This window comes from Podarcis cretensis (genome assembly GCF_951804945.1).
Source record: "Podarcis cretensis genome assembly, chromosome: 3".
Taxonomy (NCBI): Eukaryota; Metazoa; Chordata; class Lepidosauria; order Squamata; family Lacertidae; genus Podarcis; species Podarcis cretensis.
Genome location: NC_137172.1, coordinates 83,627,997 through 83,653,753, shown reverse-complemented (window position 1 = coordinate 83,653,753; position 25,757 = coordinate 83,627,997). Strand labels below are relative to the sequence as shown.

The 25,757-nt window shown below is 42.0% G+C and overlaps 1 protein-coding gene across 1 annotated transcript in view; it reads right to left on the bottom strand.

Annotated features, from left to right (window-relative positions):
• The window catches only part of SNAP91 (synaptosome associated protein 91), a 64,797-nt gene extending 41,510 nt beyond the window's left edge, over positions 1-23,287 (bottom strand). Inside the window, exons 1-5 of the mRNA XM_079970607.1 lie at positions 23,175-23,287; positions 21,605-21,764; positions 5,839-5,981; positions 4,971-5,046; positions 2,107-2,209 (exon numbers count right to left, since the gene is read on the bottom strand). Coding sequence (XP_079826733.1) covers positions 2,107-2,209; positions 4,971-5,046; positions 5,839-5,981; positions 21,605-21,734 — 452 coding nt within the window. The 5' untranslated portion in view covers positions 21,735-21,764; positions 23,175-23,287. The remainder of the gene's footprint in view (positions 1-2,106; positions 2,210-4,970; positions 5,047-5,838; positions 5,982-21,604; positions 21,765-23,174) is intronic.
• Positions 23,288-25,757: the final 2,470 nt, after the last annotated feature.

The following is a 25,757-nucleotide window of genomic DNA, read 5'->3' as shown; positions in this document are numbered from 1 at the left end:
GCTGGAGATCCAAGCTTGGGGTTTCCCTGCTTTAGAGTGAAGACTGAGATTCAAATTAAAGTGGATAGTATTTCATTCTAGGAAAAGGTTTAATTAGGAGGCACCTTATTATAGAATGAGAGAAACATGTAGTGCTGAAAAAATGGCAGGGTAGGAAAAATGATCCTGATTTTGGTCATCAAACCCTGCTTCTATAGACAAATAGTAGCTCCAATATTTCTCTGATAGTACTTGCTTTTCCACAAAGCACACTCCAGTGTCTCCCATTCCCTACAGCCTCATGCATGCCTTCAAAATTCTCCAATGTCTCAACTACTTACCTGAAGTACTGAAGATTCATTAAGGTCAAACCTTTACATCACTAATTAAATCAAGCATGCACTGTGTTTTACACTGTAATTTCACTCTGTGGAGAATAATGCACTATTTTTAAATATTCTATTAATCCACAGATAATGGGAAAAGATGCAGTACAGCGGAACATCCAACCATGTACAGATGTTCTGTGTTTCAAATTAAAGACACCCATGGTGTTGTTGTTTTTTTAAAAAATTGCTTATATTTTCTCTCTATTGCATTTGAAGATACATTTATTTGAAGATACATTCTTTATGTGCCATAAAAGGATTCTGCACTTCCAGATATAATGGGGAAGGGAAAAGCAAAGTGCCTGTAGGGTTCACACAAATTATGTGACCCCTGTAAGGTTGCCCCATAATGAATTCTGGAATATTTTAAGCCATATAGTATTGGTCCCTTTTCTACTTTCAACAGGCATCACATTCTGATTAACTCCTTGAATTATCTTTGGGGACTCAGGCTAGAGCAAGGGGATCATTACAGGATAATAAGGATAATACAGGATAATAATAAAAACACACTGCCTGGTAGCTTTGCAACAACCAATACAAACTTGGACTAAGGGCCATATGTAACATGTATGGCTGCTGCTGAAAGGAGCAAACTCACATTTCTACCTCCTCTCTACAGTATTAATATACCAGCAGGACACATAATGAGACTAGAGATGAGACAAGGTCACTAAAGGCATAGAAGCAGGGAAACATTTCCCAGTGTAGACAATTTGGGCCATATTCAGTGATGTGCCTCCATTGGTGCAACAGACTTCTATGCATGCAACAGAGCTTCCTCTTCCTCTCCTATTCCCTACAGCCTCATGCATGCCTTCAAAATTAGCTTTGGACGACACCCTAGAGCAGATTTCGAGAGCAGCAAAGGAAACAAATCCTCCATTGTGGTAGCAGAGCTACATGTATAGAGCACTAGATACAAACCTTCATTTTTAGCCCAGTTTATTTTACAAGGTTAAAATACAGAATGTTCCATATAAAGGAAGCCCCAACTATACTAGGACAACCACAAAATTTCTTCTCATGTTCAATTGCATTTGGAAATCAAATAAACCCACAACTGTATTCATTTATGCAATTTATGCAGCAGCTTTCCCATTTTCAAATACTTTTACCAGTAATATGTGTATGGTTTATAAATAGATACGAAGCAGATTGTGATCCAGCAGAGACATCCACTTGTTAAGATAATGGGAAGTGATCTTCTTACATTCCTCCTTTCCCCTTGACTTATTCTGGAGATTCCTCCAACCCTCCAGGAAATATTTTCTGGGGGCTGAAGTGGGAAGGAGGAACATCCACTTGTTAAGATAATGGGAAGTGATCTTCTTACATTCCTCCTTTCCCCTTGACTTATTCTGGAGATTCCTCCAACCCTCCAGGAAATATTTTCTGGGGGCTGAAGTGGGAAGGAGGAACTAGAGGAAATCAGTTCCTCTTTTCTTAAGCCAGTGGATATCCCTGCAATATATAAAGCAACCACTGTAGAAGAGAAGCACTAGATTTCACCTGCTGATCAGAAGTAGAAATAGTCTCTCCCCCTCCGCCCCAGATCCTACAGCAGGTTTGCAAAAACTAAAAAAACCTACTTGCATACCAGAACACTCACTATATACATTCTAGTGCTATAATTTCATTATTAAATCACTTTTGGCAATAGTAGCAGTTAAAGCAACATATATTGCAACCAACAATACTTGTAGGAACCATCAGTATTTATATTAGATAAGCTTACCCTTTCTTCACTCTTGCAAAATCAAATGCCATTTGCCTGTAGGAAAATGCTTTTTCATTCAAGTATCTACTGTAGCGCCTGATAAACGTGGACATGTCATATCCTAGCAAGGAAGAAAATATGTCATAATTTTTTGATTTTTTTAAAATCCTTTTAATCTTTTACTAATGGATTGAGAGAGGTTGCAAATGCTATATCTTTAACTCAATGATTTATTTTATTAAACGATGACACCCTGATGCATTTCAGTGACATTCTGCAAAATAATTCATCTCACTTAAACCTACGTAAGAGAATCCCTACATGTACCTGCCTAGCTATATATGTAGGTGCCAAGAGTTATATGACAAGCAAAGTACAGTAAGCCTGCAATTTACACACATTTAACGCAGGTGGCGCTGTGGGTTAAAGCCTCAGCGCCTAGGGCTTGCCGATCGAAAGGTCGGCGGTTCGAATCCCTGTGGCGGGGTGCGCTCCCGCTGCTCGGTCCCAGCGCCTGCCAACCTAGCAGTTCGAAAGCACCTCCGGGTGCAAGTAGATAAATACGGACCGCTTACCAGCGGGAAGGTAAACGGCGTTTCCGTGTGCGGCTCTGGCTCTGGCTCTGGCTCTGGCCAGAGCAGCGATATCACGCTGGCCACGTGACCCGGAAGTGTCTCTGGACAGCGCTGGCCCCTGGCCTCTTAAGTGAGATGGGCGCACAACCCCAGAGTCTGTCAAGACTGGCCCGTACGGGCAGGGGTACCTTTACCTTTACCTTTAACTTCTGCACATTCAGCTTTACTTGTGTGGCAAAAAATATATTAAAAAATTAAGAAGGGGGCAGAGTTCTGGGAACAATGATTTTGGCAATCCCACCTGCCATTGAACTCAATGAGCTTTGACTATCAACAATTTTTGCTTTAGGCATGATCCCTGGAACGTAACCCCCATGCAAGTTGTGGGCTTACTGTAATCTACACTGATATATGTGTTTTGTTCTTTTGGGTGACTGGAAATAACTAAAAATGGTGTTCAAACTGACCTTTGGATAAATATAATCTGATATATTGATAAGCCATGGTGGCCAACAGCATACCTTGCTTATTCATTAATTTTACTGCTCCACTCATCTTGCCATCTTCCAATACCATGTTACCCTGTTCTGCTATCATTTTGAAACTACAGGTAGTTTTGATAAACAGATTGCAATGCACTTTAAAATAAGCTCTTCATAACAATATTCACAGGCACCCTGGTCTAGAAAACAGTTAAGATGCAAATACATTGAGCCTATTGGATCCCAAATGCAACCAAATCAAATAACAGAATTTAAGAGGCTGTGCTGGAAAAATCCGAAGTAAAAAATGTTCTATCCAGATCTACTTTGCAGTTTGATAGTATAAAGAAATATCTTTCTGCTTTAATGTGTTCTACAAACTGATCTAGAAAAGGGGCAAACTAAACATGCTGAGGCATTTGGAGACTAAGCTCCAAGCAAGGCTGAACATATATTGGGGCCAAAATACCTCTTTAAACTTTATACTTCAATCTGAATCCCCCCTGCTACATGGAAAGCTGGTACCTCCTTAACATCTAGACATTTCAGGAATGTTTCAGCCTTGAATCTCATTAATATTCTCCATCTATATTTCACATATAAAAGATGGGCATGCCCAGTGTCTAATTAGTCTTGTTCGACAGCTCCCAGAATTGTTATTCTTAGGACTTAAGGATTTACTGAAGAATCATTCCAGTAAAAATCATGACTGCCCTTTTGTATCAAGTACCCTAGGCTCCCCAAAAATGGTAAAACAAAACCTCTACCACTCTCATGTGATCACTGCCATTATCATATAGCATATCTGAAAGCTTCCATTATGTGCAAGCAGAAGTCATTAGTGGAAAGCAGATTTGCCTGCTATTTATTCTTTATATACTGTAGCACCATCAGTGTACATGCTGCCTTACAGATGCGGCATAGACATGTCCCTGTCCTCACAAACTGCAACAGACATGGGGAGACACAACAAAAAGATATGGACAGACAAAGAAAAGGATGCAGGCAAATCAAATTGCACAACTTGGCTGCATTTGTACCCTATCCCCCAAAAGTATTAAAATTCATATACTACCACAAGCTTAAATAAAAGGATTAAGAGAAAAGCAATAGTTTAAGTTTCATGTTTACCCAGAATTCCACTGTAAAGCCATCAAGACAATAACTTGCCAAATTTGAGCTTTGGGTATGAAAAGCTGTAAGTCTCAGTTCTTCTTGTGGTAGAGAAGCCAAGGGGGGGGGGTGAAGGGGGGTGGAGAGATGTTGCTTTGATAATGTAACCTTCCTATTCTGGATGAGAACTTCATCCTGGACGGAGGACAGATAGCAACCACCAGTGGTTACTCCTTCTGCTGTTCTGAGATTTTAATTTTTGCCTACATACAGTACAACTGTGTGCTCTTAGGAATGGATTTTTGGCTTAAGATGATGCAAGGAATCAGAAAGAAGTTATTATAAAGCAGCAGATAATATTAGGAGCTTAGTGCTTAAGTGTATGGTTCCAGGCTTTCAAGTACGCAATCCCCATACAAGGTTTCTTGTGACACCTTTGGGGAAAGAACAGAGCACTGAAATTACAAGAGCTTAAATAAGTCCTTCCATCGTAACATGTTCTCTTCATTTTCTTTCCTTTTTTATTCTTGCCTTATCCCTCCTCCAAATAGCACACATTTCCTTTTCCTTTCTGCTATATTAAAAACAGTTCCTATAAAGAAAACAAGGCACTTGTCCTCTGCCAATATATTTCACAGGGGGGGGAAGGGACGCATTTCTGCCTAAATGATTGCACATATACCAGGCAAACATTATCAGCAATAGTTCTTACCATGTGATCCACTTTTGTCCAAAAAATTGCTGAGATTGAATAGTGTGTTTCTAGATGCCAAATACTGAATAAACCTCTAGGAGGAAGGGAGGAAAGGATAATATTAGCTGTATATGTCCTTCAACATTATCCTCTCACTATTTCATGACAAACCCACAAGCATGTTTCCTTCTAGGTGAAAACCCATGATAATCATATTATAATAAATGCCATGCCTTACACATCTCTTGCCAATTTGAATAATTCTGCCTGGAGTGGATACGGGTGGCCCAGTGCACAAAACGAAAGTCTGCACTGCTTTCTTCCACACTAAAAAGACTTAATCAGACCATCCAGGGTTTTTGTGTGTGCTTAACAATGCAGATATAAGAACATATTCTAAAATGTCATTACTCATATAAATAAGATTCCAATATGCATATGGTCAACTGTGTAATTTAACCCTAAACACAGCAAGGCATCACATTTTTCACATGGCCAGAACAGTGCAAAGATTTTGGCTGGTGTTATGGAAACCCCTGAACCTAGAACTAAAATGGGTCTTTCTGGGCAAAATTGGTACCGGCATGAGTATTGCCATTTTCTTTATAAGTATCTGTCTCAGCATTTATTCCTATAATATTTTTACTGTAGTGAATTTTGGAATAAAGCTTTTAATCCCAACAACTGAGTCAAGAGTCCAAGATCCAAGTGGGAGCCAGGATGTTACCAGAAACCCTGCTTCTCTGGCATTATGCAGGGCTCCTTTGGAAGGACAGGGAAGCCCCTTTAAGTGGGAGTTCATGCAACTATTTGATTTGGCCTCCTTGGAAGTCCTCTCCCAAAAGCTTGAGTGAAGGATAGCTTTAAGAAAATTTTGTGCACTTACCTCATTGCCATGAACCATTAGATGATGTGTTGCAACTAAGGCTTTGAACACAACCACCCAACTACTGTTTGTTGCTCTCTCAAAGAGTGTATCAGCCATTTGAGGAATATTGACATTTGTCTCATTTGTGGCTTGGATAAGATCTATTTTGGGAAAGAGAGAATGATAACTGTAAATACAGAAACTTTCAGTTTTGTTATTGTTAAAGACCATGCCATTGCAGTTTAGTGATGTAACAGTCACTCAATTTCACTACTATACTTGGACTTTATTTAGAGCAACCTCCTAAATAATTGTTTGCCTTTCACACATGATTGTCACAAGGGGATGTGCAAACATACCATAAAACAGCTAAAAACATTTTCTAAAACAGTAGATGGGCTTAAAAACAAATACAAAATGAAATGTAAGGCAAAGCCCTTTTAATCCAGCTAGGAAAGCTTGTCAAAACAAAAATATATTTATTACCCAAGATCAATCACTACAGAAACAATTAAGATAGGAAACCAACTTTCCTCTGGACTGCCTACTACTACTAGCCAGAGACTATAAATGGGAGTGGTTCTTTACAAGCATGATCTGTGCCTGAAAGAGGAATAACCCTGTCCACAATTCAAATCATGTTGAAGTATAATAACTAAAGCTTAAAAGATGCAAATTGCCTTCTAAGAGTCTTTTCCTTCTATTTGCTGTGGATCTTTCCTTTTATTTGCCATTTCAGGGTTCTGAAATCTGTGTTTGCCAGAGATGTGTTCCTTAACCATTCCCCCTAGTATCCCTTCCACCAGTCACTTCCACTCACTTGTCCAGCAAATCTCTCCTCATTCCTAATTTGTGAGAAGGACAAGATCCAATATCCCTTCCTTTGCCATTGCCATTGCCTCCATTGACCTGCTTTTGAAAGATGAGTCTCAGCTGACTTACCTGTGGTATGAAGTCAGTGGACATAAAGCACAATTATTTACGGTTATCCCCCCTTCACTTACAACTAACTTCCCTACTTGCACTACATTACTATGAAGGTGAATAAGATGGGAATTCATCCCAGAATTAAGCATTTATATTTCTAGCTCCGCAAATTTGGGAAAGAAGAGGGAAAAAGTGACATGATTTTGAAGCTAGACTAAAATTAAAATGAAGTCAAAATCCTTCCATTTGCTACATTTCAGGCAGCTTTACCCATGTACTGGGCACTGTATCATTTGCCAAATTTAGCATCCAATGCATAAATAGTTTCACTATTATTAGCCAAATAAACCAATGGGCACAAAGCCAGTCTATCCATCACGGTCCAATTGCTATTTGCTGCAGCTATACCTGCAGAATATACCCCAGAAAACACAACGATTGTATTATCATCATCATTTATTAGTCACTTTTCTTTACAAAACATAACCTAAGGCGATCCAGACCAACTCCTCCCACATACTGATCTAGAAATGCCAAACAGAAATGCCAAGTGAAAGGATTACCCCCATGACAGTCTCTCCAAGTTATTAAGGGCAGTGAAATTTGTTCTGCTAATGTTGCAAGAGTCCCTATCCCTACCTTGACCAAAGAGATTCATGTTTTGACCCAGGAAACTAAGAACGTAATAGCCAAGAGGCACTGGCAGATGCACAGGAACTGCAGCTCAGATAGAGATACACCATGATTCTGTCCTCACAACACATTGCTTGTCTAGCTTTTCATTGACAGATCCCAAAACAGGATTCAGTCATTAATTAAACTTCCAGAGAAGGTTGCTGAGCTACTTTTGAGCAATCTTGCATTCAAAAGGTCTCCATGCCCAGTTTGAGAAATGCTGCAGCAATTATTTATTTAAGTCTCAATTTCTGGGACTAACATGACATCTTTTTTTTCAGCTACAGAAGTAGGCATAGATATGTAAGCAAGAGAATGGAGAGGGGGCAGGCTGAAAGGATGTTGGTGAAAGGAATTCAGCTCCATATTTGAACAAGGCACATGAATGTAAATTGTCACTGTACTCTTCATTTATACTTCTTCCCTAGCAGAGCAAACGAGAAGCAGCATGGGAATTTTCAAGCCTCTAGCAGCAGCCAGCACATTAAATGCTGAAGCATAGCTTTGTGTCACCTCAGCTGACCTCGACAAAGTGCCACTCACTAGTCTGTTTCTTTCTTATGCTTTTTCTGTATTTTGCTTTGTGGTGGTAAGCTTAAGTGTACTTCTCCATTTCTACTAGTGCTCAGAGATTAGGGGTCACAGTCCTTGTCGCTGTTGTTGTTTCTAGTCTAACCTACTTTGCATCCCTCTGGCTTAGTGACGGAAGTTTCTTCTCAGGCACACCTACTCCCAAAAAAGCTTAACTTGTTTTCAGCCTCCCAGAGACAGACATACACAAATTAAGTCACAAATTAGAATTTCTTTAATTTGGCACTAGTCCAAAACAGAAATACTCAAAGCAGCTTACAACAACCCAATGAAAACAAAACAATAATATTGCTCAAGGAATACAAACAAGTTCACAACTGTGACCCTTCAAATGTAAGGGTACAAAGATGTAACAATATACTGTAATGGAAGCATTACAGACATCCCTCTAATTCAGAGAGGATTGGCTAGTACCTTCTTTATGGTCATTCTGGGACCTTTTCCTTCTCCCATGCCAAAGGGGGGGGGGGATAAATGATCTTACCGTTTTGAACCACTATTTGTGCTAGTTATTTTTTAATCACCTTGGTTTAGTCATCTCTCTAATTTTTAAGCTGGCAGTTTATTTTCTGATATTTCTGTTTTATTATTTATTTTAATTGTATGTTATCATTTCATTTGTGTGTGATGCCCAAAGCAAATGTTATTTGGCAACCCTTATATAAATATAGTAAATTTTAAAATTAAGTAGATGAGCCAACAGGGGTGTGATTGTTCACTAGGCTACTTGTAAAAGAAAAGGAAGTTGCCACACAGCAGATTTAAATGATATAGAAGTATACTGATATCCTAATCGCAAGAACTAGGTGAGTAACATGTTATTGTGAAATAGGAATTAAAACAAACAACTAAATATGCACCTTCATTACCATAATTTTATTCTAGTGACACTTGCTAACATCTGGAGCTAAAGGAAGGTGCCTCACATCTTTTCCCCCATACCAATACAGTGGTACCTCGGGTTACAAACACCTCGGGTTACAAACACTTCGGGTTACAGACTCTGCTAACCCGGAAGTACTACCTCGGGTTACAAACTTTGCCCCAGGATGAGAACAGAAATTGTGCGCTGGCGGCACAGCAGCAGCGGGAGGCCCCATTAGCTAAAGTGGTACCTCAGGTTAAGAACAGTTTCAGGTTAAGAATGGACCTCTGGAACAAATTAAGTTCATAACCAGAGGTCTCTTAATTACACAGTCTCAAATGGCAATTTTAGGTCTTTAAAAAAGGACATTCTGTTTCACTGCAGTTTCTTGGCTAACAGTGATGAAATATTGTGCAATCTGCTCTAAATGTGATCTCGTTACCATCATTACCAAGGGTCTGCTGCATAATTAGTAGGGAAGATTTAGGAAAGTAAGGGCTCTAATTGTTGCATTCATAGCTTAAAAACAGCTCCTGCAGTCATTAGAGGCACGCTGTCTTATTAAGTCAGCCACAGGAGCTGTCCACTGTATTAAGTTCTGAATTTTAAGAACAACTAGCTCACCAGCTATCCGAAGACAATACTCACACAGGGCTTATGTCAACAAATGTCTGGTCCATTCTCACCATCTAATTCTATGTGAACGTCTTTAAAGCCAGAAGAAAACAGCAGAACTTCAGCTGCTATAGGAGTAGCTATGAAAGAACAGCAATAGTAAAAGTGTGGCAGGCATATATGTATGGAAGCATGTGAGAATACTCTTCTGCCAGTAGAAGAAGAGTCTACCATTTTTAGAGTGAGAATTGGTGTGCTGGTTAAATTAATGCACCATGAGCCACATAGGTTTCAGTTTAAATATCACCGAGTTATGAAAAGCAGTTTATACATTACGCAGAATCAAGTGGCAAAACTTCTTTATGACTGTCCCAACTTCAGACTGCAAGTTGGGAGGGACAGAAGAATTCTCTACTACCTGCTAACGCCATGGAAAAAACTCCCTCATGCAGAAATGGTACGTTAGTGAAAGGGATTCAGCACAGCTTTCTTGCTAGAATGCTAATTATCTGACATGCAGAGAGTTTCTTTCCATGAGATAAGTATGCTAACATGCAACCTCAGCCCTATTGAAAAAGTACAATCCAGGAAAAGCTTAAACACTTGGTTCTGCTCCTTATACAAACTGACCCTTATTAGCTGACCTTTGTCACAGAAAATCTCTTCTGTCTGCAATATGTAGATGACAATACCAGCCTATCTTGCAGGGTTAATGTAAAAAGAGATTGAGAATTTATGCAAAGTACTTCTGGTACTTTCTGTTTTTACTTCACATTTACAAAAGTAGCAGCATTACTTGGTTGGAGCAGTCATTTGACAAAAGCAAGAACATTAAGTAGTGCGCTTTAGGACTAAATTTGATGGGGACGGGGTTTCTTCTTTTCAATATGTAAAGTAGCTAGACCAGAAAGCCTACACAGTAGATTAGCTATTATGACAATTATTTAACATATTATGACACCAGCAACTACCTGGCAGCTCATTTATTCTCTCTAAAATTATACCGGCAGTATTCCAACATTTTATACTGTAAGTAACAGCAAAGGCCTTACAATGATCAAGACCTCTACTCCCCGGGCAGCCTAGTTTCTGCAGACCCCTTGTGGCCATCCCCAGCAGGAAAGATTTGTAAGAGATGGTGAAAACGTGACATACACAATATTCATCTTTAATGATTTGTATGAAGCATCTTTTTCAAAGATCATCAGGACTGTGATGCTTGCACACAAGATCTAAAGTCAGAGAGCTCATAAGGACTCATTCAAGGAGCAGCAGTCTACCATCAGGTCCCCATGCTGGACACTTATCATTCTGTCTTGTCCCTAGGCCCTGCCACTGAAGCCAGAAGATGGTGGTAGTGGTAGGACATAGTTTGAACTTCAAGAATGCAAAAGTAGTACAACACGTTGCACTGCACCAGTTTGTTCTCTCAGCCTTGCCTCACTTTGAGCCTGACTTAACAGTTCAGATACATATCCGAACCACACTTGTAGTTGTCAAGAGTTCAGCTATATGCAAGAACAGAGCACAGCATGCACTGCTCTCATTGCCAATGCATGGACTAGACTCACTAACAAGCTCATCTTTTCTGAACCTCCTTTTGATAACCTGTTTTTAACTGGCCTTTTAATAACTGTGAATGTTGCTGCCTTTGTCAGTTTTGATTGTTTTGAGATAAGATTTGTTTTTGTTTTTATATTAGCGTGAGGCACCTTGGTGAGCTATGCTTGCCCAAACTAATGTTCCAGATAAAATAATGAGGCAAGTGGCTAACTGCAAAAATCTGACTTAGTTGGTGTTACTAATGATGCTGCTACTAATGATGATGCTACTCCACCTATTCTAGGTCTCCATGAAATAAAAATTAATCCACTTGATAATTGAATTACATATTATAAGCACCCTAGAAGAGTTCAGAAATACAAGTTGTTGTTATCTATAGACAACCAAAGAACAGGAGAAGTATTAAGCACTAGAAGCATACAGTTCCCCCTGCTTTTTGGAGGAAATTGGAAGATTACACTACTGCAGTGTAAGCACTATTTAAGACAATCTAGGCTTTTGTATGCATGGACACAGGACAATGATTTTGGAATCAAAGTTTACTTAATCCCAAGGTCAACCAAATTAAAGTCTTATCAACAGATATGTCCTTTCAAATCTACAAAGTCTAAGCCATTTAGGGCTCCAAAGGCCACAACTGACACCATGCATTGCACCTAGAAGTGCAGGAGTTCAGCAATGAAGGCTTCAAACCATATGTACCAATAGCAACTCACATGTAAACACTTTTCAAATGTAGAACTTATTACCACAGTCTACTCTTAACATTGCCAGGTTACATGATCACTGCCTGATCTAAGACAAGATCCTTAGAGACCAACTAAATTTGTTATTGGTATGAGCTTTCATGTGCATGCACACTTCTTCAGTTACACTGAAACAGAAGTCACCAGACCCTTATATATAGTGAGAGGGTGGGGAGGGGTATTACTAAGAAGGGTGGTGGGACTGGACAAACAGGACAAACCCTACTCCAAAGAATAAATGGACATAAATCTGACATCAGGAATCACAAGACAGAGAAACCAGTAGGAGAACACTTCAATCTTCCAGTACATTCTATACAAGATGTCAAAGTAGCTGTCATATTACAAAAGAATTTCAGAAATAGACTGGAAAGAGAAGTTGCTGAACTGCAACTTATTACCAAACTTAAAACCATGGAGAGAACTGGTCTGCATAGAGACATTGGATTCTTATCTCGTTATACTTGATAAAGCTATTTTTAGCCATCTCACTCCTTGCTTTTCCTTGTAAGACCAATTGCAGTCTTTAACAGTCATCAACAGGTTTACCACACCTATCAGCCAATCACCCATTCCCACCACCCTTCTGAGTAATACCCCTCCCCACCCTCTCACTATATATAAGGGTCTGGTGACTTCTGTTTCAGTGTATCTGAAGAAGTGTGCATGCACACGAAAGCTCATACTAATAACAAACCTAGTTGGTGTCTAAGGTGCTACTGGAAGGATTTTTTTTTATTTTGTTCCTTAAATAATGCACTTGAGTTCTTTATACAAAACAGACAAGGGTCTTCTCTTAATCTTGAAAGTTTTTCAAGAAACCAGATGTTTAAAGCTTGTACTCAGTTGAGATGTCATCCATTTCTGCCCCTGCTTTCCTAAAATCAGGGAAATGCAACTGGACCCAACTGCTCCATGCATGCTTCCACATTTGTACACAGAAAGAAAGAACTTTCAAGTATTATTAGCAGGTGTTCACACACAGTTATCCATTAAAATATAACCATTGAGATTATGGCCTCTAAAGCAACTCTTCAAATTCTAAAAATGACAACTTGATTACCGTACTGGCATTTTAGTTGTTAAAAAAAAAAAAGGCTTCCCAGAAATTTTCTACTTAGGTTTTCTTCCTAGATGCCATACCTCATATTTATGAGGGACAGCCAAGTTTCCATTGCAGCGTAAAGTGTCATGACTGAAACATGTCTTGAACCCCAAACACATGGTACTTATATTGTCAAATTATCACTTTCAGTAGCACTCTCTCTCAATAATTCATGCAAGGAAGCTGCCCCTTCCATGCTAAACCAACATGAGAGCTATAAAAAGGCAGTATTGCTTGGTGCATGCTATTATTTAGTGCCTAATGCCTACATCAGCCAGGCTCCCTTGTTTAGCAAAGCTTCTCCTAAACCTCCTTATGCTGACCTTTCCTGCCAACTGCATTATTTCATGTATCAATCCTATGTCCTGCATTTGGCTGGCAACCTGGAGGCTCCCTCTTCAGTTAGGATGGCGTCCCACACTACATTAAATACACCTGGCACCAAGTGTACTTATTACTTTTAAGCCAATTTTTGGTCCCTTCTAGAAACCCGTCATCTATGCACTGCAGCCACCCGCAGTGGAACCAATGTGAAAGGTAACCTTGTGGGACAAAAATGTGAAACACTCATAATTAAAGATGGAAGGAGCAGAGAACTACCAAAGGAGATCAAGTGTTTTACAGGTGCCTCTGGATGAACACCGTGCTCCTGTATGCCACACAACACACAGGACCCCTTGCTTTGCAGGATCCTTATCTACGGAGGGCTAGTTGCCCGATTTCAGAGAATGGCAGGTTCTACCATTCTACCACTGCCATGCTTTATAGGGATGAATATTAACCATTTATTCATGTGGAAGGAAGTTAATCACTGAGCTAGCTCCTGCTGGCAATGCCCATTCCATCTACTGAAGCAGTAGATGATATGGGCATCTCTCTCCCCAGCTTGCACACCAGAACTGTATCCTAGACTGTTTACTTTCTTTCCAACTGAATTAAATTGCTGTATGTATTTCAGTTTAAGAGCCTTGTGTATGCATTTCATCCTTGCACTACCCCTTCCCAGTGTGCCACAGTTAACCAAAGTTTCCTGTTATGTATAAATTGGGAAACTATGTTTCCCAAGACTGAAACAAGTCAGTATCTTAAACATCAACTTTAGATGATGATTTGATATCCTGAATTATTCTGGTTTTCCAATTCAGACCCAACAGGAAACTAAGGCCATGCATCTCACTGTTTAGTAAGCCGAGACATACTCCAAAACAGGCCAACAAGTGCTTTCTAGAACTGCACAGCCCAAGCCTTGACTCTGCTTCTTGGTCACTCTTTCCTGTGACAAAGAATGAACCCAAGAACTGGGTTTCATTTATGGAACAAATGATACCTCCTCAAATAATGGTTTGTACCTCTTGCCTCTAAAATTCTGACCTATATCAAATTAAACCTCTAAGGACCATCAATTAAATTACCTTTTGCAAATTTATTCAATTTGTATAATTTATGGAGAGTTGCAAAATTCAGATTGGCTGTAAACAGAATTTAAAGCTTGTTCCCAGGACTACCAGAAAGTTCTTCATAGATGGTGAATTTCAGCTACAATCCTAAGCACACTACCTAGAAAACAAGTCCTATGGAGAATAGTGGAACTTACTTCAGGGTAAACAGTGTTGAGAAGCTGCATGCACACACATATATGTTTTTCATTTGTATCTGGATGTAGACCAACAAATACATTCTAGAATTTGGGGGGGGCACTCCCAGACCATGTCATTTCTGAAATTACATGCACTACTGAAATCATGTTGAGTAAACTGCTCCTTAATGTTTAAAATGCTCCTCAAACTGCAGTTAACCTCCAACTTCCTCCTCCTCCTCCTCCTCTTTCCTTCTTGCAGATAGCATACAGAGAAAGAATGCAGATGATCATTCTCAAAGTGCTATCTGAATCACTGATATTATCTACTCATACTGCTTCAGTGGCTATCTCAATAATTTAGCCCTGACCAAATAGCTTACTAAGCAATTTCAATTCAGCATCTTAAAAAACAAAAACAAACCAACAAAAAAACAAAAAAACAACTCCACACATTATTATTGCTCACTCTGCCACCACCATTTGTAAAATCAGGGGCAACAAGCTTATGACTACTTCTGAAGATAAGTCAAGCAATCATTATCATGAAGATGACATGGTAAGAAACAAACAAGATTACTGCTAAATCCTTCCTTCTACACTCTTCTCCAAGCAACAGCAGGAGCAACAAACCACAAACCTTGACTTACCATGATATCTGAACCAGTGCCCAAGGTTTGTTTCTCCCAAACAAGTCACAACCAGGAAGCCAGTAAGAAACCTTCACTCCAGATTGTGGTTTATTTGGAGAAAAACAAATCATGAGCACCAGTTTAGTCATCACAGCAAGCCAAGGCTCATAGTTTGTTGATTCCACTTGCAACAGGGGAAGAGAACAGTGGGAAAGATTCAAAAGTGTGCACTAGCATGTTACTTGTTCAGTACTTTTCTATTAGAAATTCAACAGGGGTACATACTGTGGCTCCGTTTCCACACCAGGGCCAAAATGTATGTCTTGGATCCACACTACTAAAGAGTTTTCTATTTTGAGATATCTTAATGATGATCTGAACATATCACCCTTCAGACATCTATGTTCTATTACTACTTACACATAGGCACCCCGCTGCCTCTTGCCTTCCACTGTTCGGCACTGTTATGATGCCCGCTAGGGCACCTTCTCAACTCAGTGCCCAGTGCCAGCAAACTGGCCACGCTCCCCTAAATCCATCTCTGACTGCCATAGAGGGCAGTTTGGAAACTTCAGCTGGTGCAGATTCAGCAGCCAGATTGTTTACCAATGCAAGATGATCTGAACATATCACACCCATTCCAGCATAACCACAGTGGCTTCTAATTATTTTGTGCTCTCGATTAAAGGCACTGGCTTTGACCTATAAAGCCTTATGTGGCTCAGGACCCCAATATTTTCCCCACATGATCCAGCATGGACGCTGCATCCATCATGTGCTCCCTCTGAGGGAGCTGTGGACAGTGTTGACAGGCCTTCTCAGTGGCAGATCCCCACTTATGGAATGCTCTCCCTAGGGAAGCATGCCAGGCATCATCATTACCTATCTTTAGGCGCCAGGCAAAAACATTCCTTTTCCAACAGGCCTTTTAATTATCTGTGGTCTCCTTAAGTGGGGGTGTCCTCATCCTCCCTTTTTGTATAAATATGAGTACATTTTTAGCTTTTGCTCTGATTTTGCTTTATGTTGCTCTTAAACTATGTGCTATATTTTTGTAAGTTGCCTTCAGTTACTTTTGGTTAAGAGTGGTGGACTCATAATCTGGTGAACCGGGTTCGCATCTCCACTCCTCCACATGCAGCTACTGGGTGACCCTGGGCTAGTAACACTTCTTTGAAGTCTCTCAGCCTCACTCACCTCACAGTGTTTGTTGTGGGGGAGGAAGGGAAAGGAGAATGTTAGCCGCTTTGAGACTCCTTAGGGTAGTGATAAAGCGGGATATCAAATCCAAACTCTTCTTTTTGAAAAAAATAAAAGGGGGGGTCTACCTAGTTGAATTAATCGTGCTCATCCCCACAGTAAACCATTCATAAAATGCTAGCCTAACAGCCTATTTGCTTTGCTCTCATTTCTTTCCTCTACAAGGGAAGTGCTTATCTCTGGAGAGTTACTGTGGAAGTCCCAGTAGTGTGCTTTCTGTCACGTGTACATTCATTCTATTATTTACTTGCCTTCTCCAGCACAACAGCCAGCAACCATTAAAATTCAACTTCTGAAGGACTGTTTTCTGAGAAACATGTTCCAAACCATGGAATGCAGAAACAAAAACTAGGGCACACATAAAAAAGTTGTAGAGGGTCACAAATTACTATATGCACATTTAGGACCATGCTTGTGTTTACTTAAAAAAAAAAAAAAGGTGGGGGAGGAATGCAAGTCTCAGATTTCCCATCACCACTCTAAGTTTAAACATGTCTGTCCCTTCCCCCAGTGGCATTGGTGCTTTTCTGAACTACCACATTCAGCCACTTTTAAAAGCCCTAAGTCATATAGCATCTTTCCCCATATTTCTAATGTGGAAAGATGCTATATGACTTAGGACTATTAAAAAGACAGGTACCTTTAAAAAAAAAAAAAAAACTTCCCCTAGGCTGCAAAGCAGGTCTCTTGAGATGCTTCACTATCCATACTATAGCAGGACAGATGTTGCTCAAGTATCTAGAAATGGAAGACACCACATTCCACTTATCAGAGAATCTGGGTTTACTTTCCCTTTGAAGTCAGGTCACTCACAATATCTTGAACCTCCCCACTCTGTCCCATATTCTGCTGCTCGTAAAGGCAGAACCAGGAAAACCTCTTCAAAGTAAGCATTTTAAGTCACATTTGCTCCTAGAGGCATCATTCTCTTTCCCTCCCCACCTTTTTAATTAATACTACATTATTACACTTTGTAGCCAAGGCCATTATACATCAAACAACCTGGTATATCAAGAAAAAAAGGAAACAGGGTAAAGAGAAAAGCAAAGAAAAATGGCCTATGAAGGCAAAAATGAGCAGCATAGCAAGATCATTTTACATTTTTGGAATCACAATGTAGACACATCATTCTCTTGTGAGGCATTCTGGGGTCTCAAGAGGCATCGACTGTGGCCCCATAAGCTCAGCAAAGTGGTGGCTGGCCAAGATTTCTTAGCACCTGTCCTATTTCACTATACTGTACTGTTCCCTGCTCCTTGCCACTGTGCACACCTGAACCCCCAATGGTGCTGCCACCTTACCGTTATTAGAAAAGCAGAGGCTACCTTTGTAGTTTCTCCCAATTTTGACTCCTGTGCCTTAAAGAGCAGTGTGCAAGCTCCGAGATCCCTAACACCAATATTATTCTCCAAATGCCTCTCCCCTGTCTTTCTCCTTTTTGCTATTATAAAACAGAGGAGTTTGTTCAAGAGCATACATAAATTTCCCCATAAATTGATCACAGTTCTGCCTTGTGCTTCTTACTTACAAAGTTAATCTCATTTCTCCAGAAGTATATTGCTCCCAATCCCAAAAACCGCATGGCCAACATCTACATCAATAACTGATTACATGAATCTTCAGTACATACATCTGAATTTATTCAATGCAAATGAAGTGGGAATATGTATCCCTGGGCCAACAGCACTGCCACTCACCCATCTCAGTATTTCTAAGGCTACACATCTAGGCATAATTACTCACATTTTTCACTGAATTCAGTAAAATTATTTCCAAATAAAAATCACAGCGGACATGTGTGAATGGTTGGGTGGGAGAAGCTTATTATCTTCACATATTAGGCCAAGATGATTAGGGATGGAAACTTAACAACTTCACATGGCATCATGTTTGCATGTTTATATGTTAAAAAGGTCACGACAATAAGGCTAGATGGAGTTGCTTAAAAGATTACATTATCCTGCCTTTTGGATTCCTAATATAATGTAGTTATCGTGAAATGTGGTCTGATAGTCAGACAATAGCCAAGAAAGGTTAAGTCCCAATGCATCAATCACTGCCTATAAGGTTGTCAGCTGGCAATTTCAATTACCTCTGTCTCTAAACAGATCTGCAGGTGCAAAAAAAGAGAGGATGTGGTCACTATTTCTACTATGCCCCTGCTTTTCATGTCCAATCTTTGAAGTTTTTAAACAATGTCAGGCTAATCATTAAACTATGCAGCTTTTCTATACAAAGTGATTACATCAAGAGAGCTAAACAAAACCCAGTTGGATGTCACAGAGTAACAGTGCAATCCTATTCTGCTAAGTGAGGATATTCTGCTGAACCCAGTTAAGGTGATGGTGTGCCAGTGTAGTGAATTTACACCAGCATAACCCTATGCTGCACAGAGAAAGTCTGGCTGGAGTCAGGGGCATGGTGAGAAGTGCTGTACTATTCTAGGAAAATGCATAATTTAGTCTTCTATAGATTTCATAATGCTATCAGCACCACAGGAAAACACACTTCAAGTCAATGGAGACCCAGAAATAGGCATGCAAACCCCTATTTCCCTCACCCATCCCACATTAGAGAACAGAATGTGGCACAGGGAACAGCTGTAGCTCAGGAGCCAAGTGCATGCCTTACATGCAGGAGATCCCCGGTTTGAACCCTGCCATCTCCAGGTAAGTCTACCTCAAAACGTGGAGAGTCACTGGCAGCCAGAGTGCACAGTATGGATTTAGAGACCAAATGTGGGTCTCCAGCTGTTTTTAGACTACAATTCCCATCATCTCTGACCACTGGTCCTTCTAGCTAGGGATGATGGGAGCTGTAGTCCAAAAAACTGCTGTAGACCCAAGTTTGGGAAACACTGCTCTAAATCCATACTGTCCACTCTGGCTGCCAGTGACTGCAAGTTTGGGAAACGCCGATTTAGAGAAACCAATGGTCCTGACTTGGCATAAGGCATCTTCCTATGTATCTACTTCACAATAGTCCACTCCACAATAACTCAGAGCAGGGCTTTCAATGTGGCTGCCCCCTGTTCTGTCAAACAGCATTCCTGTCAACATGCAACAGACACCCTCTATCTGCACTTTCCAGAAAAAAAGTCATTTTTTGTTCTGACAAGCTTTCCCAGCTGGATGAATGGGTCTCTGCTTTGTATTGTTTTTAATTTCATCTTCTCCCATTTTCTATGCTGTTTTAGCCATTTTTATCATATTTTCTACATAGCCTTGTGACATTTGTGGAAGACAGATAATCATAATAACAAAATTATTATTATTATAATTATTATTAATAATAATAATAATAATAATAATAATAATAATATACTTATATGAGCCCTAGCAAATGAATACCAATCACATAACAAGCATGGCACAAGTTTTATGTTATTCTGCCCAAAGAATCAAAACACACACAGGTCCCACTATCCAAACACTTATTATTGAAACATTCACATGTTATTGAAACATTCACATGAGGAGTTAGTACCCAAACCTCATTATACACACCACAGATTCAGATATCCAAACAGCCAGACTTATGTGTAGTACTGTAAACAAATAAGCAGCCTTATGTTTTGCTGGTTTGCAGCAGGTGTTTCACCAGAAACCATGGTGGGAAGTGGGAGAGATCAGACAAATCTTTTTTCAGAGGGTTGTCCTGGGTTTCCCAGTTTTGTTTTTGTTTTTTGTTTTGTTTGTTATTTTGGGGTCAGAATTCCATGGTTGGAATGCATGATAAAATTCCCCCATAGGAATCAATGGAAATCATCTTCTCATTAAAAGAACACTCACCTAACAAACAATTCCTGGAGAATGCATTGTGTTCAGATAGAGACCTGCTTGGATACAAATGTACATCTGGAAAACTTTGTGTACAGTGCTCTCTTTCTATCACAGCTTATTACTTAAAGGAAGGGCCTGCACAGACAGCTATGCAAAATCAACAATAAAGAAGGAAGTGCAGAGTCATAACACTTATCCATCTCAGCAACAGAATATTTTGCCCTGAGAAGCTTGTGCTCTACAGATCCTACCTCCTTCAGCCCTATAGAGTGTGGCAAGTGTGAATGGAAGGGGACACATTTAACCATGACATTGTCCCTCTTAAAAGAGTTATCTGCAGTCTGCCACCAGCTGCCAAGGCATCTGAACTCCTGACCCTGTACTAGAACTTGTGGCTGCAGGTGTGTGTGTGTGTTTGCTTGTCCTCCTAACCCAGCCTTCATTAACCTGGTGCCCCCCAAATGTCTTGGACCACAGCTCCCATCAGTCCCAGCCAGCAGTTACAGAATGCACCTGTGCAATGTGCACAGGAAGATGTAACAGGGCCCTGTGATGTCATCATGGTATCCCTTCCATTCACATATATTGTTGGTGCCTTCTCTGTGTGGGTTCTATGGCAGTACTGATGAGCAACTTCATTACGGATGGGTGATGGGAGGAGTTCCTAGAGATGTTGTGTGCAGGTTGATGTCTGTGGACCTTCTCATTTCTACTGGTGTTGTTTAGGTTTCTATTTTGCTGTGTTGGGTACAGAAGATCAGAACTACTCTGTCCTTTGCTGCTCGCAGTATTTAGGATTACAAACTGTAATATGAGGGCCATAAAGTAGGATTAGATGGCCCAACCATGGTCTAGCCATTTTGACTACCACTCCCTGTAATATAGAATGAAGGCCAAATGAGTGCAGAATGAAAATCTAACACAATTAAGGATGGCTGCACAAAATAACACAACTAAGAGCACTACAGCGATTTCATTTGGGACGAGTGGTGCATGTGACATACTTTAAAATTTTCATCTTTCCTACCCTTCATTAACGATACACAATGGAACCATTACAATGAACAAGAATCATTCAGTTTTGCCACGATCAAACCAACCTCTCTGTAGAGATAATCTCCACATTACAGCAACTCAAGTCAACATCCACCCTCATCTAAACTCATTCGCCCAAAGCATGGCCAGAATACTTTTGCAGTTTCCAAGTAGTCACAGGCCTTTTCTCTGATACATGCACCTGTCCTAAAACCTGAAGGTCAAAATGAAGCAAAATAAGGGGACTAAGTCATTGTATTGCTACAATAAAAAGTTCATTTTTTAAGCACTTCATTTAATTCTAATGGCAGAAGAAACTGATTACCCAGAGGGCAATGGACCCCAGGAGCACAGAACCACACAGATTCCCTAGCCCTCCACATGCGAACCACTTATATAAAAAGATGCTTACAGTCCAGGTGTTTTTTCTTGGGCCCCATCACTTCATGTGTGGTTGCTTTGCAGACGGCTCTAGCTACAGCTGATCCTGTAACGCTGTACTGAGCAGCTGCGATGCGATCTGTCAGCGTCTGACCCGACATCTTCGGCTAATTCTAGGACTGCTACCACTTCTACAAGGGGGAGGGGGGAAGAAAAACAACTGAGGGGAGGATAATCTTTTTTAAAAGGATATATATATATATGGACAATTATTTAACTAGCGAAAGCTGATTTCTAAATCATGGCTCATTCCAGGTTCTCTTCTTCCTCCCATGCCACCTCCTCTGTTGTGTAAGTGTTTGCATTGCAACTATATCCGAGAGATTCTGGGGGCATTGTAGACGAAACAGAAATATGCCCTCATAATAATACTGTATATGAATTCCGAGGGTGTGTGTGTGTGGGGGGGTGTCCTTTCCCTTGCCTGCCTCCCTTGAGTATGATGGCGGTTCTTGCAAACCACTATGTATCTCATCTCTCTTGTTTATGGGGGGTGGGGAATAAATGAAGCTTTCTCCCTCCCCTCCCCGCAACCTCACAGAAGATCTCCCAGCCCTGGGCCTTCCTGACGGAGCCCCAAGAGGGCCCAGGGACTGAATTATCTAGCCAGTCTCCAACACGGCCCTGTCACCACCGCTCCCTCCTGCTGCTGGCGGGGCTTCTTACTGCAGCAACGGGATTCTCTCGCCTTCCTCCCTGCGTTTCTACCTCTCTCTCTCTCTCTGGTGGGAGATTATCATATCATTGCGCCATGTTATGCCCTCTCGGTGCCTTTCCCCCAGCCAGCTCTGTCTTGAAGACAACCGCAGGCCGCCGGTTCCCAATCCCAAACCACCCCACCCCGGCGATCTCTCACACCCCGCAGCCCCCCGCTCCCCCTCCTCTCCCCCCTACCCTCTCCAAGCCGCTTGTCTCCTTCTCCTCGCCCTCTGCAATGCAACCCTCCCCTTTTTCCGGGGGGGGGGGAGAGGAACGACAGCAGAGGCGGCGGCGGCGGCGTTTGGCTAGTAGTCTTGCATATCTGCATCTCTCCCTCCCTCCCGTCCCCCCACCTCGCCTCGGGGATTACCAAGCAGCGCCCAGCCAGGCCTGCTCTCCCCGTCCCCTCCCCGGAGAATGTGGAAGTGCCCGAGGCGGCAGCAGCAGCAGCAGCAGCAGCAGACCTGTCAGTGCGTCCGCGTCCTTCTGGCGACTGCCGCGCCTCTGCTCTGCCCCTCGCGGTGCTGCTGGCGCTGCCTCCTGCTCGCGAGGAGGCCACGGTCTCTCCTCCTCCGCTCGCGCCCCCCTCCACCCAACACGCTAACCTCTCTCGCCCCCGCCCGCTCGCAGCTGCGCCGAGCCCCGGCGGCCCCCTTTGCTCCAGAGCGCGGGAAAGGCGCGCCCTGGGCGCACACGCCGCCGCGCCCTCAGGTGCAGGGAGAGCAGGGATGCGCTAAGGCCGGAGCGGGTGCCGGGGGAGCTCTCCACGCCCGCCGCCGCCGCCGCCGCCGCTATTTCTAGCCTAATCCCCGGTTGCCTAATCCCCGGTTGCGGCCACAAACCTTCCCTGTGGTGCCACTGCTAGGATGCATGTATGCGTGCAATACGCAACCCCCGACGCGCGCGCTCTCTCTCTCTCGTGTGTGTGTGTGTGTGTGTGTGCGCGCGCGCGCACACACACCTCGCTCCCTCCTTGCCTTTTCTTGCCGGCTCTTCTTGCTCGTTCCTCACGGGGCCTCGCAGGTTTGTGGCTTCTTCGGAGTCAGGTGACTCGGAGCAGACGAAGCGGACAGCCCTCTAGGGGGCCGTAAGAACCGGATAAGGCCTCCCCCCCCCAACACCCCCCGCGCTCTTAAAAGGGACACCCCGCGCGGTGGGAATCTCCCCGCCTTGGAAAAAACCGCGCGCCCAGTCGTGGGAAGGGCAGCTGCTGACTGGTGAGAAACCGGGGTGGCGGCGCCCCTCTTCCTTCCCCACCACCAGCCCAATAGTTTAACTATATACGTACATCGGTGTTATTCAGTATACCTGTATTTTTGTTTGGGGGTACCTTTCACTTCAAATATGTGAAAATATAGCAAGGTCTCTCCCCTTTGGACTGTATTATTTCTAATTAAGTTAGCATATTATCAAACCATTTTGTAAAGAGCCAAAGGAACACAAGTGAACAGCAAAGAACCTGCACAAGCAACGCTGACATAGTAAGTAAAATAGAAACATGCCACCCAACCCCAACCCCACCCATCTACCCCCCCTCCACCTCTTTCCCCCTTTTCTTCCTAATGTCTCAACAAATGAAACTGATTTGTAAAAAAAGTTACATGGGGGAAATACAAGAGAGACATTGCACACACTTTTGTAAATCAAGAAAATCTTTAATAAAATAAAAATAAAGAGCTAATATCTGATTTGCCTGACTCTACCAGGCTCCTTCAGGGACACAGGTGGCGCTGTGGGTTAAAGCCTCAGTGCCTAGGACTTGCCGATCGAAAGGTCGGCGGTTCGAATCCCTGCGGCGGGGTGCGCTCCCGCTGCTCGGTCCCAGCGCCTGCCAACCTAGCAGTTCGAAAGCACCCCCGGGTGCAAGTAGATAAATAGGGACCACTTACTGGTGGGAAGGTAAACGGCGTTTCCGTGTGCGGCTCTGGCTCGCCAGAGCAGCGATGTCACGCTGGCCACGTGACCCGGAAGTGTCTCCGGACAGCGCTGGCCCCTGGCCTCTTAAGTGAGATGGGCGCACAACCCCAGAGTCTGTCAAGACTGGCCCGTACAGGCAGGGGTACCTTTACCTTTACCTTTACCAGGCTCCTTCACATTTCATCTTCTTTGTTGCCATTACAGAAATAATGTTTATTAGCTGTGTAACCAGATGGATGAACAATTAACATAAAGCTGCAGTCCTAAGTGTGCTGCTTGCTATAGGACTCATTGAGCTCCATGGGAATCGCTTCAGACTGGGTAAAGGTGCTTAGAATGGCACTGCAGGTGTGTTCATAAATAGTTCTCATATGAAACAGCTTCAAATTATAACTTCCAGTGCAACTATAAATGCTTTCTAGCCACTTAAGTTGTACTTCAAATTGTATTATAATAATGACAGAGTTCCTCATTATTTTCAAACGTCTTTGCTTTTGTAATCACCTGCAATTGTTAAACTCAGAAAATTGCTGTATTTTAAGAACTCAGAAACTGAAATTGCACTATCATGATGCTACATTTCATCTTTCCCCGTAATGACAAATTGAGCAGCAATAAGAGCTTGTAAGTCATGAGTGAAGCAGTGCTGCGGAAGGGAGGCATGTTGGAAAGATGTGGATGCATCTCATTAGTCACGTTATTAAATAGACCTGAGTCAGTCTGGTACCAGTTGCAGTGGTTTATATTTGCTTACTTTTTCCTGGATAGGCCCCCTAATGTTGTCTGAGAATCCCAAAACAATTTTGCTCTTGAATAGTCACTTTGAATTAAACCAGAGATGGTATCCTTCAGCTCTAGAGTTCTTGGTTTCAGGATGTACAGCTTGCTTATAAGATAACAGTAAATGTTGAATTATTTTACAGTTGCAGTGGCCTCTTAATTTTACAAACTAGCAAAGTACCAGTCCTTATAAAGAGCAGGAGCCGAGGTGTGAGGTGAAATCATATTGCAAGGAGAATCCTACTGCGCTGAGAAGTGCAAAGCTAGAACATGAGGCTGTTCTTCTAGTGCTGGGATGGAAAAGGCAGGCTTCCCCACCACCAGCAGCTGGTTAGGTCTGGTTTATTAAATTTCTACATCACTCCACACTATAAAAAGTCTTGAAGCCATTTGCACCTAGGAGTAAGAGCACAATTAATAGAAATACATATGAATTGTTCTGAGTTTGCGGGGCAGGAAGTAGGTTATGTGTGAGACATTTCTAACTCCTGGATCCAGCAAGTGTTAAGGCAGGCTAGCTTCCTGTGTTGAGGTGATAGCTTTGGTGATGGGCCATTAAAGGCGGGGAAAGGGAAGGGGGCTTTGTGAGAGATGGGCAAATGGTGGTGTTCCTTCTTCAACTCATATATGGTTAGAAGGACAAAGCCTGAGTTAGGAGTTGGAAGTTGCAATAATGTGGGCCAGAAGAGAAATGGCAAGCTGGAGAGAGTGTCAGAACAATGTTTGAT